General features: G+C 46.5%; 3 protein-coding genes across 3 annotated transcripts in view; 1 reads left to right on the plus strand and 2 right to left on the minus strand.

Annotated features, from left to right (window-relative positions):
* Positions 1-3,822, plus strand: part of LOC132463250 (regulator of G-protein signaling 11-like) — a 6,870-nt gene extending 3,048 nt beyond the window's left edge. Inside the window, exons 5-7 of the mRNA XM_060059282.1 lie at positions 8-269; positions 748-830; positions 1,256-3,822. Of these exons, the coding sequence (XP_059915265.1) occupies positions 8-269; positions 748-830; positions 1,256-1,388 (478 nt within the window). The 3' untranslated portion in view covers positions 1,389-3,822. The remainder of the gene's footprint in view (positions 1-7; positions 270-747; positions 831-1,255) is intronic.
* On the minus strand, positions 2,965-12,265 carry pgap6 (post-glycosylphosphatidylinositol attachment to proteins 6). The gene is made up of 13 exons (XM_060059722.1): positions 12,098-12,265; positions 11,579-11,768; positions 10,950-11,151; positions 10,411-10,538; positions 9,785-10,053; positions 9,047-9,378; positions 8,632-8,728; positions 7,734-7,848; positions 7,156-7,298; positions 6,255-6,433; positions 5,462-5,608; positions 4,980-5,096; positions 2,965-4,418 (listed from the first exon to the last, which is right to left on the minus strand). Exons 1-13 carry the CDS (start codon positions 12,159-12,161, stop codon positions 4,101-4,103), a joined length of 2,301 nt encoding a protein of 766 aa, XP_059915705.1. The 5' UTR covers positions 12,162-12,265; the 3' UTR covers positions 2,965-4,100.
* A 2,078-nt stretch (positions 12,266-14,343) lies between these two features.
* Positions 14,344-17,500, minus strand: part of LOC132463495 (uncharacterized) — a 5,117-nt gene continuing 1,960 nt past the window's right edge. Inside the window, exons 1-3 of the mRNA XM_060059723.1 lie at positions 16,576-17,500; positions 15,698-15,888; positions 14,344-15,427 (exon numbers count right to left, since the gene is read on the minus strand). The exon at positions 16,576-17,500 is cut by the window's right edge and continues 1,960 nt beyond it. Coding sequence (XP_059915706.1) covers positions 14,860-15,427; positions 15,698-15,888; positions 16,576-17,055 — 1,239 coding nt within the window. The 5' untranslated portion in view covers positions 17,056-17,500 and the 3' untranslated portion in view covers positions 14,344-14,859. The remainder of the gene's footprint in view (positions 15,428-15,697; positions 15,889-16,575) is intronic.

Raw genomic sequence — 17,500 nt, forward strand, 5'->3', positions numbered from 1 at the left:
TGTGTCTGTGTGTGTGTGTGTGTGTGTGTGCGTGTGTGTGTGTGTGTATGTGTCTGCGTGTGTCTGTCTGTGTGTGTGTGTGTGTGTGTGTGTGTGTGTGTGTGTGGGTGTGCGTGTGTGCGTGCACCAGGCAGTTCCTGGCCCCCGGTGCGGCCCGCTGGGTGAACATCGACAGCAAGACAATGGACAAGACGATGGAGGGAATCAAACACCCGCACCGCTTCGTCATGGACGCCGCCCAGATGCACATCTACTTCCTCATGAAGAAGGTAGGCCGCCGGAGCCCTCACCGTCCGCCATGTGTGAGGCAGCTGTCAGCACCGTGGACAGCACCAGACCAGGTCCTGGTTCCACACTCAACTTCCTGGTTCTCACGGTGGTTTTCTGTTGAAACAAGAGACTTTTACCGGAATGAATTTTTGGGCAATAGCTGAGGCCCAGATTCACAAGTGGAGGAAATATCAAATGCATGACACATGGCTCTCTCTATGTTTTATTAGAAGTTATTATAAAGAATGATGTTATGAGAAATAATTTAGAAAACAAAAGTGTTCTAACTACTTCAATACACTGTGTATATTTTGATTAAACTTTTGGTTTGGGTTTCCATGGAACAATGCAAAGATTAATCATTTTTATCCCAGAAATAAACTAATGCCATATTAAAAGCAACTTCGGTTAAATGTTATTCAAGTTATTGGTCGATTTTTTTGCATGTGTTGCTGTTTGTGTTGTGTGTGTGTGTAGGACTCGTATCCCAGGTATCTGAAGTCAGAACTCTACAAGAGCATGCTGGCCAAAGCCATCGTTCCTCAAGAGACCAAGAAGAGGTACGACCAACCAACTCATCCACGTTGTCTCCTCAATCATACATCTTTATGGGTCACACACTTTTTATGCTCCTCAATCCTTCACTGCATAATGTTAATATATTTCTTGATTGTTTATTTTAATTTGTGTGCATGTTTTTGATTCTCTCTCTCTCTCTCTCTCTCTCCAACTCTCTCTCCTCCTCTCCCTCTCTTTCCCCCCCTTCTCTCTCTCTCTCCTCCCCTTCTCTCTCTCTCCCCCCTCTCGGTCCCCCCCTTCTCTCTCTCTCTCTCTCCCCCCTCTCGGTCCCCCCCTTCTCTCTCTCTCTCTCTCTCTCTCCCCCCCCCTCTCTCTCTCTCTCTCTCTCTCTCTCTCTTTCGCTCTCTCTATCTCCTCCCCCTCCTCTCTTTCCCCCCTCCTTCCTCCATTTCACTCTCTCTTTCAGCGTGTTTCCCTTCATGCGACGCCAGCGACACTCTAGCCCCTCCCCCGCCAAGGTGATCGCTACGGCAACAGAGCAAGACGGGCAGGGGGCGGGACAGGCGGGTGCGAACTCGTCCGCTGTCTCCCAGGTTTGACGTGTGACGTCACAGGACGCCATCAACATCATCATCATCATCAACACAACAATAACTTTACTTTAGATTACCATCACTTTGCTCACTCCTTTTGAATAGCTATCACGCTAATAGATATCCCCAGCTGACACACGAGTCACTTTAAACTACCGCTCCAGTCGAGATAGCTTATTAAACGTGGTGCTCTGGAGAAGTGTTGAGGGAAACAACTGATCGTTTCCTCTTCTCCTCTGCGTACAGATTTTAAAGGCTCTGCAATAATGTGACATCGCACCAATAAAAGTTCTAGGAAATCCGGCACTTCCATCTTTCTACTGCTTTAATGTTCTCTAAATTTCTCTTTTTCTCTATGAATCACCATAGTAACCATCCGAAGGAGTTTGCTATCTCACTTTTGGCATAGTTTACAAATTGCAATAAGTATAATAACAAAGTTTACTTGTTTCACAGATCATTATAAATAGAGCACATGGTTATAACAGTTATAAAAGCTACTGTTCCACTTTGCTACCAGTTATGGATAATACCCACTCTTACAATCCCATCTCAGTTAATGGTTTGTATGTCTGTTTTTCCAGTTGTTTCCACAGTTCATTCTTTCCCTTAATCCAAACTTCAATCTTGAAATGTCCAATTTGCAGTTTGTATGCCTCTTCAGTACAAGTGCATGGAAGGTCAAAAATAGATAACTTTTTACAGAACAAGGGTCATGAAGTCCCCTGCTAAATGTGGTTTAATGTTTTATTTTCATTTTACCGAAGATATTTCCTAGAAGATTTCCTGTTAAAATGGTCAGGGTTTAAATTATTTGTTTTGTCAACTGTGTGATCTAAATGTCTCATGTCACACATGCTTGTGTCATGTCTAAGCTTCGTTCCATTACCATGGCTCCTCCTTGTTGTCGCCTCTGTTGATTTTACTCCAGCATGTTGCCATGACAATAAACTGTCACGGCAGTGTCTGTGTTTTTGTGTATGGGTTAATAATTATAGGGAATGGATAGGAAGGGACATTAGATAAAATAAAATACAACAATGTCTTACACTAACTTGCCCTCTCCGTGAAACATTGTGGATTTGTATTGATTCATAGAACACGATCTGTTATAAATACCGATTACTTTCTATTTCTCAATTGTTTCGTGACCATATCTTCTTTACATGTCTTCACACTAGCTTCCTCTGGCGGTCGTCCTGAGATACGCCTGCATAAACTCAAAAACAGAAGAGAACATAGTATAAATGCAACACAGTGGTGTTTTTTGTTGCATTGAAATCAACCAAATGTTGATGCTACAGCTAATATTAGTTTTTTAGCCGAAGTCTACAGTGACTTTGAAGTAATCAATGTAAACATGCACATTTAAAAAAAAATGTAAATTGTAAATCTAAAAAATTGTAAATGGTTCGAAACAAACAAATAGCTAAAGTTTGAATGAATTTGAGATCAAATATAGAATAGCTAAGCTGCAAAAGTTAGAAATGGTTCATTATTTCTACGTTCTTTATGACGTAGATTCATTCAGGGCGTTAGACACCCATGCTTATGCGCACAGTAATCAATACCAAACAACTGCTTATTTGAAATTCAAGATTTTATATTTTTGGTCGTCTGAATTCAGGCGGGACATTGCTGAATAGTGCACATTAAAGTGGAGCGCTTTAAGGTAAATGTTGAGATGGTAAATGGCAGCCGCTGGGGGGCGCTACTGGAGCTCGTAAAAGAAGACATCTTGAAGATTTAGATATTCCTCATGCTATGAAAGAAAATATAAGAAAAAACCTTCACACACACAACAAAAATAACATAATAACAGCAATTCGAGGAAGGCTTTCAAAGTGGAAGTGTGCATCTCGTTTGATTGAAAATATATCACAATAAAAATAAGAAATCAACTTGAGGTAAAATAATACAGTACAGAATCAGAACCCATCACCACTGACAGTAGATAGATCAATTGAAGAGCCTAAAGCAGTGTGTAGGGAGGCTACCACAACCTCCCTGGTTCAGAGTAGAGGGCGTTGATTTACTTATACAATCTGTACAGTCTCACACACACACTAAAAAGGCGGGGAGGCGTGGGACAATGCTATAGAGATTAGATACATTCATCTGTGACGTTGCGGACACCTGCATCTGCAACGACCCAGCAGGACTGCTATAAGTAGTGGCACCTTCGCCTCACAATCATCCAAAGTGCTTGATTCAAGAAAAATGTAATCTAAAACTAGATTTAAAGTCACTGGACGCCTGATGATTGCAGCTGACCAATGAGATAAGAAGTGCATTAAACAAATACAAAAAAAGGTTACAAAAGTTTGCTTGAAGAGTGGTTCAATGCTAACTTCGTAGCATTTGAGGTTTGCGGTATTAATTATTTGCAGCAGACATGCTTGCAGGGACCTTAAAAACATTGGTGAACCATTCAGGAATTTTGCCCGGCAAAAAAAACAAAAACACAAACGCAGAAGGTCGGAAAGAAAATGAATATTTCGCCTCATATAAATATATCTGTACTCTCTATAAAGATATCCAAAAAGACAAAAGTCAAACATTGTTGTTCATAACATTCTTAAGCTACTTAATGATGCATGTGTGTGTGCGTTTAGATATTTGTGTCATCATATGTTGACACGTCTCTGAATCTAGAGACGCGCGCGCGCGTGCGTGTGCGTGTGCGTGTGTGTGTGTGTGTGTGTGTGTGCATGGCAGCTAGCTGACGGTGTTCAGCTCCTCCTTGCTGCCGTGGCACAGCGTGTAGCCACAGACGCGGGGGCTCCAGGAGCCCGCCCAGCCGCGGCTCCAGCCCCAGGCCTCCCTGCTCCTCTCGCGGGGCGGCAGCAGGAACACCACGCTGAGGGCCACCAGCACGTGCCACACGGAGTGGGTGTACAGGTAGTTGTCCTCCGTCTCGGCGAAGATGTACACGCACACGCCCACCAGCGCACACAGCAGGCCGGGCACCAGGTACAGCAGCCAGCGCCGCCAGGACGGGGGGTAGCAGTGGCGCCGCCGCACGCCCCGGTACACCTGGAGGGGGGGGGGGGGGGGGGGGGGGGGGGCACTGTAAGGCTGTGTGGAGCTACTGCTGCTCTTATCAAGGTGCACAAAGCAACGCAAGACAGACGCTCGGTGATGGGGTGACGTCCAGAAACGTACCAACCGTTTAGCCTCTCTGTTAACGTAGCATAGCTTTAGGTCTAGCCTAGCTCCTAGTCGAGCGGCAAGCATGCCGAGCCTAGAATTATGTTGTCGCATTACACTTTTTCTTTTTTTTTATCGTATTCAGAAAGATGGTCTTAAATGTCAGCTATTCATATGGTTCTAAAAACAGTTAAACCACATTGCATTGCATGTAATAACATGACATGGTACTTTCTCCTGAGCGTGTAGTACTTCTTTTCTGGGTGTTAGGAAACCAGAGTACCCAAAGTGGGAACCCATTTAAACACTAAAAGAGCAACAACTCCACACTCTGGTCTGAATGGGACCCAGGATCCCTTGACCATTTGAGGCATCATTACTGCCACCTGCTGGGGAGGAGTGGCGCTACCACGCAGCACTGAGCAGGAGGTGCTGCTAGTGTCTTACCCAGGCGATGACCAGGGCCAGCACTGCACAGAGCACTGGGCCCAGCATGTTCCACAGCCCCCGGCGGTCCAACTGCATGGACATCGCTATCAGCAGAGCCCCCAGCACAAACAGAGTCTGCACACACGTACAGACACACACACACAAACACACACACATTTGAACATGTTATAATGATGTATTATATTCCATTCATTAATGAGCATTAAGGGTTAGACATTTTGCTCGAGGATGCGTGGAAGTAGACTGAAGACATTGTGGATCTCACCTAGTACCTGTCGGCTGGGTGTCCAACCCCCTAAACCACTGACCCCAAATACATTTGTAGAATAACACTAAATTATACTTTATTGATCCCGGACGGGAAATTCAGAAGAAGATTTAAACTAAACAATTTCAACATAATAAAAGGGTATCCTCTTCCATTTTACTGTAGTAATTCTGTAACTATAGAAGTTGTGCAAGCCAAATCTGTGCCTTACATATTTGAGTGTGTCGCGGACGCGGGCCATGCAGAGGAGGGTGACCCAGATGGAGCACACGGAGCCCAGGAAGTCACAGAACTGCAGGGTGTCGTAGTCCATGATGCACATCACAGCCACGCCAGGCTGGTCGCAGGCATGGTAGAACTACAAAAATAGAGATGGTTTTGGTAGAGATGGTTTTACTGACCATGTTTATGGTCAGTAATGCTGTCTATAGCCTAAACAAGAGTCCTTTGTTTAAAGATCCCATATCATGCTTTTTTAGGGTTAATAATTGCATTTGGGGGTACTAATACACATGCCTGTATGTTCACAAAAGTCCTTATTATTCTCACTGTTCTCACAAAAACAATTTCAGCGTCTTTCAAAAACGTTCTGTTTTGTATCATGTCGCTTTAAGGCCCGCCTCCCGAGTAGCCCAGTCTGCTGTGATTGGTCAGCACGCCCACTCTGTTGCGGTCGTTCAAACGCTTTGCGCGTGGGTCGGCAAATTCACCCCCCCCCCCCCCCCCCCCCCGAGAAGTTGTAAACACTGCGGCTAGCCGGGAGGCGGGACTTCTGCACTACAGCACCGGCCACTAAAGTTTGAGCGCAAACGAGCTGTTTCAGGCACTAACCAAGGGGCGTTCTCGTGGGCCGAGTACCCTCCCTTGCTCAGACTTAGCTTAGCAGACATTAAACATGCATAAGTATGTCATGTAACAGTCTAACGCAAAGGGAATAGTTGAAGAAGCCCGACATCACCCCTCTAAACACCACGTGTCACCGCGGGCCTCGTGCTGCGTGTTACCGTGGAGAAGAACAGCGTGAAGAGGTAGACGGAGGCCTCGGTGACGTAGCAGCGCCGCGCCGCCACCACGATGGCGGGCAGGAACAGGAGGTTACTGAGCGTGAGCAGTAGGGTGGCGGTCACCTGGCGCCCGTACGACAGCGCTGCCGAGCCGTCCGTACAGCCCCACCCGCTCCAGCCTGCGCACGCACACGCACACGAACACACACACACACACACACACACACACACACACACACACAACACACACAACACACACAACTATTTATTCTCTGTTCTATATTTGCATTCTGTACAAAACAACTGTGGGAAGCACATACACACACACTAACTGTGCTCAGCCCCACGGTCTCAGCACTAGTGTCCGAGTCAGAGTCTGTCCTCCATCTATTGTATTTTTATTGTATTATTTATCTATATTCAAATGTTGTTCTGGTTGTTTGACCAACTGTTTATATGTATTGTACATTTGTTTTTTGTTTGTTTTTATTTGTATGTTGTCATCAGGGTGTCTGTGTACTCTCGGTGGTTGAACACCAACATAGTTGGCACCATTTCCTGGAGGACCGGCTTTCATTCTGCTCTTTCTGGGCTCCAGGTAGTTAGCAACCAAGCATTGAACTTCATTTACCAGAGAGCTGTTTAGGAGATAATACAGAAAAAAACAAATGCTGTGATGTTTTCTGTCGTACTGTTCATAATCTCGGAGGCTGTGTTTAGGTGATGAAGATCAAAGCTACGCGGGTGTGACATCAGCAACCACTGAAGGAAGGTGAAGGGAATCAGGTGGGTTCAAATAAAAGGACCGCAAACACTTTTGAAACCTGTTGAACCATAATGCCTGCCTGCGCGTGCGCGCGCGCACACACGTGCGTGTGTATGTGTGGTGTGTGGGTCCTACCAGCCTTGCAGACGCATGCAGCATACAGGTAGGTGTTTGAGCGCAGAAGCCTGCACTCCCCGTAGGTCCCACAGTCCTCCACACACGCACTGACCGACACCTCAGGCACCACGGAAACCACCGACACGTTACCGCACCCACGGCTGGGACACACACACACACACACACACACACACACACACACACACACACACACACACACACACACACACACACACACACACACACACACACACACACACACACACACACACACACACACGGACACACACACACACACACACACACACACACACACACACACACACACACACACACACACACACACACACACACACACACACAGAGACTTTAGTGTGCTGTATGACTATAAGATTGTCAGCCAACAGGATAAGGTCATTATTGAAGCAGATGCAGTCATGGTGGACATAGCAGGGCCAAACAATGCTTCTGTTGCTAAGCCACAGACAGGGCAGTGTAGTGGTCTTGGGGTTCCACTCCAGGCCAGTTCAGCCCCCTATGCCCGCTCTACCCGTTCCCATGCTGGTACAGGACAGGTTTGTGCGTGTGCGTTTTACCTGTTGCAGGTGAGCTGCAGAGAGAGGTACCACGTAGCGGCCTGGGGAAAGGGCAGCCTGATCACAGCCTTGGGAGAGCTGCTGTTTACATGGAGACGGTAACCTGGGAACAAGGCTACAGGGTGGCGCGCACACACACACACACACACACACACACACACACACACACACACACGAAGAGAGGCATAGTGCATTATAAGTAGAGCAGTTAGAGCAAAAGATAGACCGATTTTAGTAGATGTAGGTTTAGGTGGAGTCAGTCAATATAAAAACAATATACCGTATTCAAAAATGACAATCGATGAGACACAACAGTTCGAAATATCTCAAGAACCAGTTGTTAAATTTTGACATTTGACCCCTCCATTGAAAGGGTCAATAAAAATAATTGATTGACAACAAGCCAAACCATCGCTTAGCTTAGCTACTCTATATTTAAAGTAAACAGTGCGTGGTTAGAACAACTGGATTATCCAGTGTTAATTCAAGAACCAGTCAATGTATGGGAAACACTTCCCATGGTTTTGTTATCTCTGGATAAATCCTTTATTTTATCAATCTTTTTAAAACAACCGGCCAAAATAAAGTCTATGTGTGGCAAACTCGGCATTAGCTTGGTGACTGGCTCGAGCCACTTGTCATGGAGGTCATCCCTGTAGGCAAGTCAATCAATAAATCAGGTCTATACTGGATTGCTGTTCTGTGTGTTGTCCCGTAAGTTAAGGGGTACAGGGCATATGACGCCATTCAGGTTATTTCAGCTCCTGTGGTTAATCATGTTTGGGAACAACGATATTGAACATGCTTATTCAGGGAGCCTTATGATGAGGTTGGCCCAATGCTGAAGTCATGACAGCGACGACAACCTGAGGGGGAGGCCCTGAGGAGGGGGCTGTACCTGTCTGGCAGGGCTGGGAGCCGCTGAGACCGAGGACCGGAGCCCAGGGCGAGAGGCAGGCTGCCACACTGCTGCTGTTCCCCAGGGAGGTACTGGTCTACAGACAGACAAACACACACACACACACACACACACACACACACACACACACACACACACACACACACACACACACACACACACACACACACACACACACACACACACACACACACACACACACACACACACACACACACACACACACACACACACACACAGGAAAAGAACAGTCAATGAAAGACAGAACAGATAGATTGAATGAAACAGTATTGATCTGTGCGTGCGAGCTTGAGTGCGTGCGTGCGTGCGTGCGTGCGTGCGTGCGTGCGTGCGTGCGTGCGTGCGTGCGTGCGTGCGTGCGGGTGCTACTCACAGTGTTCAGTGTGAGCTGCAGGCTGAGCGTGCCCCCGCTGGTCAGTGTGTGCAGGGGGTAGCTGAGCAGCGTGGGGTTGGAGCGCGCCACGCTCACGTTAGGGCCGCTCGCCGGGGAGAAGCGAACAGACAGCACGTCCAGCTCCTCCGCCAGCACTGGGACGTCCCACACACACCCCGGCGACAGCGCTCCCGCCGCGGACCGCTCGCTCGGGGGGTCCCCCTCTGCGGCCGCAGTGCGGTTGCCCGACAGTGTTGCGTTGCCGTTGCTGTTGTTGCCGTGGGTCGCGATGATGTCCGGCGACAGGCCCACGCTTTGTGGCTTGCAGCTCACTGGAAATTATAAATTCATCTTCAAAGGCGTTGAACGGGTCCCTATTTGACCAACGGGTGGGAGTGTGATCACCCATTATCAGACTCCTTCATAATCTGCTCTCCCCTGTGACTTGGGGACATCCCGAGTGGGAGGGTCCACCTAGATGTATGGTGGGTAGGACAGTCTACCAGCCTACCCAGTGAACTGTAGCAACTGGAGGGAGATCTATCCATCATACATCCAGGTGGACACTCCCATCAGTATATCGCTACATCACAAGTTCACAACATAGTATGATGGATAGATCCAGCTGACCGGGTGATACAGTCCACCAGGGGGTGGGCGCAGAGATGGGGCCAATAAGCAGCTGTGCTACAATGACCAATGAGAAGTGAGCTAAAGTGTTGTGTTGACGTAGCCCACCTGTGTAATTTGAAGAGACGTTGAAGGTCACTGTGTGGTTCTCACGGTTACTCTCCACAACAACGCGGAGCCAGGTGTGCCAGGGCGGGGCCAGGAGTGTTACAGAGCAGCCATTGGTCGAGCAGTTCACCGTCACAAGACCCTCTTTCAAAGCAGAGGCGGAGCCAAGTCTCAAGACCAACGGACACGCCCCTTCACCCGGGTCCGTCTGCGAGTGGCAGTCCGTCAAAGACACAGACAGAGAGGAGACAAACTCCGGAACAAACAATCTGGTGATCGTAAAGAAACAGAATTATACCACCGGTACTTCTGACCAGGCCACCTGATTGGTCAACTGAACCTTTAGAACATGAATGAATGAGCATAACAGCCCCCCTAGCCGGTGAAATAAAACCTCAATACTGTGATGATTAGTCCGCAATCAAGTCGTCCCCTAAATAAATAACCTAAGGGACTGCAGACTACCACCTCCTACTAAGTCTTCATATCATCAGACCATCATATACAACTGAATGAGTGACTTTTTGTAACTTTGGCCCTGTGGGCATGATTGACCCCTCAGTATGGTTTGGCCACAGCCTATACATCACGACTACAAGAACAGAGCGCACAGACAGCAGCCTCACTTTAGCCGAGCAGGTCGGTCCGGGGCGGCGGCCTGAGGAAGGCCGGAGGTCGGCTGGAGGATGGGCGTGTCCACGGCCCTCCTGATTGACAGCTGGGGCTGGAAGTAGTAGGAGCAGGACGGAAAGCCCTAAGTGGGTGAGAGACGAGGGGGAGGGAGGGAGGGAGGGGAGACAGAGTCAGAAAGAGTCAGACAACATTTAGATGACAAGAAATATGTTACACATTTTGTTTATGCTTACTAGGGTGGCAAAAAAACTTTTTGCATAAACCTTTGCACTGATCCACAAACCACGACAACCTTATCCTGGATCTGATCTATACACATATTTTTATCCTCGTTAGACCTCAAGACGTTGAAATAGTTTGTCTTAACAAAGCCTGTTCTTAATTAAGCATAAGAGCTAAACACAACAAAGAACATGAGGAGGTTGAAACTTTGCATGCACTATGTTGTATTCTGCTCTTATGCTCAATTAAGAACAGGCTAATGCTGAACTTGCGTAACCTACTTCACTTATGCTAATGGTTCACTACCCACCTTCTGTTCGATGCGCCCGTCGTCTCTGGGCAGGTGTGCGGCCACATACCAATCCCCAGGGCTGGGGTCCGAGAGGTTAAAGGTCGCCGTGGCCTGAGAGGTCACCGGCAGGTGCAGAGAGTGGGCGAGGCTCCACGCTGTGTCGTTGGGAAACATCTGGCCCACAGGGTTAACGACCGGGGGCGCGCCCCACCGGATATGACTGAGGAAGAGGACGAGGAGGAGACTGCATGAGGGACACGCAGAACACACAGGAGAGCTGCGCTCTCTGCTTCTTCTGGTTTTACCACGGCCTACTCTGTACAATACATCGTTTTATGAGTAGAATTAGTAATAATAAATAGCTAATATAGCTATAATAATAATTACTATTATTATAGTAATAATAATAATAGTTTAATAATATCTCAATACTCAAACTGAAGTCTTGAATATTGAACAATTAGGTCTTAAGCATTAATGCGTGTAGTATAGAATAAATACATCAACAAAAGGAAGCGAGTGAGGCTGAGGGGAAACATGCAGTTATTCTAAAAATATAGAGTAGTCAAAACAGGAAAGGGAAAAGGAAAGAGGGGGTAGCTGCCAGGGGAATAAATAGGGGGGTCCATGGTCATTAAAGTGCTCACATGGTCACATTGTGCTCTCCACAGAAGCCGGGGAATCTGTGGCCCTTGGTGACCGTGAAGCGCCACCACGCGACGGCCGCGTCCTCCGGTATCACGAACCTCTGCAGCCGGGCGCTGCCGAACCAGACGTACCGGGACAGCTTCTGGGCCGGCTTGGACGACAGCTCCTTGACGAAGACCACCTGTCCATCTGAACCCACAGGACAAACACACTCACACTCAGCTTCTATCATACTGGTGGGCGAATCCAAATGGCTGATAGGTCCTGGAACATGTCCATCAAGGACCATTGGAACTGGACTAACAGCCGGGTTAAAACAGATTAATCAGACAATATAGCACTTATACATTTAACATACAGTATGTTTAACAGGGATAAAGATTCAGGAGGTACCTATAATTGGTACACATCCCCCACAGCAGGACATTAATATTGATCATCCGCGGATATCTACCTTCTAGCGAGGTCACTGATAGCAGCCGTCGGTCTAAAGGACATTAAACACATGAAATACTCACCGTCTTCGGAGGACACAGCGGTCAGTGCAACGAAGAGAAAACATAGAATAATATGAAATTCCATTTTCCCCGTGTCAACTTTCTGAGCCTTTACATGTTAGCTCTCACGTCCAACAACACGAGCCAATCGAATCAGAGTTCGACCCGCCGCCACTTCCGGGTTCGAGGGTAAACACTGTGACGTCAGCGGTGGCTGGTGGATTGTTATTGATGTTATTTTGTTCAGTTCTGTACTTTACAGCAGTGGTAAAGACACAAATACAACATATACAAAGACATGAGACAAAAAAAGCTGACCCTAAACAAACAACAAAATAAAATACGACTGTTCGTTAATAAAAGTATATTCCATTTGAAAAAGAAAGAAGAAAGCTTATTGAAATTGCCGTCCAGTTTTAACACTTGTTAAGTGCATTTATTGCACTAGGAATATAGGAAATGTTATACCTATTGCACCTTACCCTTGGTAGCCTGTACCTTCAACCTGATGGTTCCTCCCAGAGGGGACGGTCAGAGCTGGCTGAAATGCACCGGGCCTTCCTCACAACCTGCCCAGATGGAGAGCTGCTGTGGGCCAATTATTTTGCTGGCAGTTTTCACTATTCTGGATAATATACAGTAGTAGCAAAATGAAGGAAAGATGTTCCACTTAATGCAATACTGTGCCTCGGCATTCAGGTGAGCTGCAAAGCAATGGCCGAATATCATGTTCAGCATGCTTTAATCAGGATTCGAACTCTCAACCTAAGGATCACCTGCACAAGGCATTATCCCATTGAGCCACTGATAAATCTATACTGCAGCCTCATTCACATGGAAATTGTCTATTGATAAACATCCAGAAACCTCCAAGCACACATTTCTCAAGTGAATTAAGGGCTTTCTTAAAAGCATATACCTGAAAAATCTTTGAAATTCTGGGGAAATTAAACCCTTGTAGTCAAGAACACTAACGGAAAAAATATAAATATGATGAGAGAGTTAATTATGAAGGGAAAATGTTTAACAAAGAAGTGCCCTACTGTTTCATGGCAGTCAGATTCTTAATTGATTCCTAATATGAATAAAACACATTACATTTATAATTACAGCAGGCCTAAGCGAAAGGGGAAAAATAAAAACAATTGCACAAACATATTGCACACATTTGGAGCAAGAACAAGCACAGATGATGGCATAGACGTCAAAGCAGTTCAAGTAACAAAAACAATGCACAGGGGACAAGGGAAAAGAGGCCACAGAGGTCACCTTGAAGGCACATACAAGACAGAACATGGCAGGTAACAGAGATGGAGCCGCGGCAACAATGACTGTCACATCAAGCAGACACATCACCTCTGACAGATATTATTGTGTGCAGAACAGTTGTCGGACACATATTCTAAGGTGTGATGCAAAAGTAGAGAATGTATGTATATCTCTGATAGTTGTAGGCAGTGAATTCCAATCTTGTACTGCTCTAACAGAAAATTATTGTTTACCCAATGCTTTTCCTAAATGGAATTAGAAGATCACCCCGTGTGGTGCCTCTTGCGATCTGATTGCTGCTTTTGGGTTGGATTATGAATGAGTTTAAAGGAGGAGGAGCTGTTATATGCAGAATTTTGAAGACCAGGCAGATGTTTTTATATTTGATTACATCTTCCCAGCTCAGCAGTTTATAGTTATTTAATATAATACAATGATGTGACCTGTTAGGCTTCTGGTCCAAAACTTTGAGTGTTTTCTTGTGAAGAGTTGCTATTGGCTTCAATGACAAACTGTTAGTTTGTCCCCAGCTTGTCGTACAGTATGTCAGATGTGACATAATCATGGCATCCATGTATAGTTTGGCAGCATTAGAAGTAAGTGTGTTTCTAATATATTTAAAATTGGCTAGGCTAAACTTGACCCTGTTATACACTTTCTTAATGTGTGCTTTGAAAGAAAGATAAGAAACAATAATAATGCCCAGATACTTAAATTGTGGCACAATACTAATGTTTTGACCTGAGATTGTTATATTCAACACAATGTTACATTTTGTTTTGGTGAAAATCATTCCTACAATTTTATTTATATTAAGTTGGAGGCAGGAACGGTTTAGCCAATTGGTGATCTGATCCATAGCTGTGGATATACACTTAACATTTTTATTTGTAGGATCCTTTAGAATAAGGTTGGTTTAGAGGACAACATAAAGTTGATTCGCTCTCCAGCAGAATAAATATCGTAGCGACGTGAATCTTATCATGAAGCGTACGCTATTGCAAATGAAACACAGATGTTACAGATGTTTATTGAATCACAATTTGTCCACAACATTAGCCCCATGAGTGTGGTTTGTAAACGTATTATCCATCATTATATTAAAGTGAAACACAATATCATTAGACAAAGGCCGAGAGCAACACCGACACTATTGTGACCATATTGTTGTTTGCCAGATCAATCAACACCTCAATTGGTGATGCAACATTAGGTAATATAGGGATATATAAAACATACAAACTCATACTTTATAGTTGATGAATCCTTTGCAAAAAAATACTATCTTTATATCGATATAATTAATATCTTATACATCTATATTATTTGTACTTTTTGAGTGGAGAGTCTTTTGAGAATGAAAAACATTAATCGTATTCCAAATCTGTCAAACAGCATTTATCGCTCAGGCATTGTTATCTCAGGCACTTATTATCATTATAAAATGTAATAGTAAGATCCTAAATGTGTCCTCCAAAAATTAGCATTAAAAAATAATCTGAATTTCAAAAGGATCATAAAAATGTCACATCATCCTGTGACTCCACCCAGCGCCACTGAGCATCGTACCCAAACAGCGCCGCCTCCACACTGAGCTCCTCCTCGCCCCCCCGCCTCCCGGCGGCCCTCTGGACACGCCCCTCAGGGACATCGCCCCGCGTCTTCGTCTCTCCTTTGTGATTGGTTGGGGCCGAACCCCCACCTCTCCCCCTCTTCGGCCTCTTGCTGTCCAGGGCCGTCCTGACGGCCTGCGTGCTGTTCTGGTAGTCCCGCGGCGCGGTCGGCAGCGAGCCCGATCCCTGTGAACACGTCCTGGGCGGCGTTCCCGTGTCCGACCCCCCGGGGTCAGGGCTGGTGCTACATGATGGTGTTCGTTTGTTGCGGCCGATGCTCCACCTGAGGTCCCTGACCCCCCGCTCGGGGCCCGCCGGGCCCGAGGTAGAGCCCGCCTCCTCCGACCAGAGGGCGGGCTTTGGGAGGCTCTGTCCCTTCTGGTTGGCAGCCTGGGGGGTCTCCTGGTGAGGCGACAGAGGGACTCCTGCGGGCTCCGTCCTGGGAGGAGAGCACTCCCCGTGTACAGGACTGCTCCTCAAGGAGAGACGACACAAAGACATTCACCATGGAGACTCGCAGTAAAAACCAAGTCATGATAAGAAGGAAGTTCTGAAAGCAGCGTGGTTTGGCCGTCTGAGCAGTGCACAGAATAAAGCATTTGTACAGCCGTTGCCAAATCCTCACACACAGTTCTTGTGCAGCGGGGGATTGACATGCAGTGCTGCAGTTCTCTAGCGGTGATGGTCGTCATTGTTGTTCTGCAATGAATGAAGGGCTGAAAGTCTGAATGGGGCTGACCTGCTGGGGGTGAGGGAGGGCCAGCAGGCTCCCTCGGCGGTGCCCAGGCTGCTCTGGCTGCCCGTTAGACTGCTGGCTCCGCTGGCCAGAGGCCCCCCCGGCTCCTCCTCCAGCCAACGCAGCGCCTCCAGGCCCTCGTGCACCGCCACCAGCTGCCACAGGATCTGCACGTCAGCCCGCCGGAGACCCCGCTGTACCACGCACACACACGCACACGCGCACGCGCACACACACACACACACACACACACACACACACACACACACACACACACACACACACACACACACACACACACACACACACACACACACACACACACACACACACACACACAGGCTATAACTAACTTTAATTAAACACCCAATAGCTAACCAATTACAAGCTTCAAGGAGAGGTTATTATTAGTGGCGATGAAATGCTTGGATTTTAAGCATTCTGAACCCTGCAAAGAAGTAACAAATAACGAATAACAACATGTAACAAAAAATATATAGACAGAGAATATGGAGATACAATACACGGGCGTGCATCGTGTGCAAGCATGCGTGTGTTGTCAATTGTCAGATATGGTGGAAGCAGGTGAAGAGGAGAGCAGGAGGAGAGGAGATGAGAGGCGCGGCTTAGAAAGTCATGGCAGTCTATAGCACTAGCAGGTGGACTGGTTCAATGTAGGCCTGCATGGTACAACTCGGTGGATAACACATGTTCCAAGATGACGGAGGGAAGAGGAAGAGGTCTTCAGGGGGGACAGAGGGCTAGTGGTCGCTGAGAAAAGGACCACCTCTCGCATGCACGAGATTATTTTCATTCAATGAAAATATACAATCTAACAATATAAAAGCTACAAGCTTAAGTTGAACTGATTAAGTCCTTACCATCTCTCGTTTCAGGTGTTGAATCTTTTCAGAAAAGCTTTCGTTGTCCTTATCGATGTCATTTTGGTCCCCTTTCTCGTCGCAATCCATCGCATGATCTCTTATCGAAACAACAAGACTTTCCGGTGTTTTTCGCCCAATCTTTTTCTCCAGTTCTTTCAGATCTGGTAACGAGTCGCTTGAAGTCCATGATGCCATTGAGCCACAAGTTCCACCGACTCTCCGGGGCAGAGTGGTTTCGTTCCTGTGCGTTAAAGCGCTGCGCCCTTTGATGCGCCACCGGGAGATGCGCGATACCCAACAAACTCGACACGACAGACTTGAAAATCGCCGTTGCCAAAATCTCGATTTCAATCGGCTACAATACTCCCTTTGTGAAATGTGTATTCCTGAATTATCCACGATAAACCTATTGCCCAAATGAATGACACACCTTCCAAAGAATACCCCATGTGAGACAACGATGTAAATTTGGATCATGTGTCACCCCAGTTTCAGTTTGTAGAGCTTCTGTTACACAGGCTGTGAATAATGCTAGAACTACCGTCCATAGTCCTGGGACACAATAGCCGGAAAGCCGCTCCAAACAGGAGGTCACATGAACTCCCCAGTGCGTCCTTCACATTTCCAGGTGAGCTTGAAAACAGACCATCCTTTGTAGAGGAGGTTCATTGTTTAAAATGATCAGAAACAGTTTTGAGTTTGATGATTGATCGTCATTGTTATATCAAATATATATTTAGAAGTAGAATGTGAAATCCAAAATAATTATACCTCATGACAATGTTACAACAACAAACTATTACGTTTATGCATTAACCAATTGTTCCTTAATGTGTGAAATAATAATCACACATTAGGCCTGCCCCTCAGCCAGTGGTCTGCCTGAGACCACAGGGGGGCAGCCAACATGCTAACACGCAGG

Source organism: Gadus macrocephalus, chromosome 8 (assembly GCF_031168955.1).
Source record: "Gadus macrocephalus chromosome 8, ASM3116895v1".
Lineage (NCBI taxonomy): Eukaryota > Metazoa > Chordata > Actinopteri > Gadiformes > Gadidae > Gadus > Gadus macrocephalus.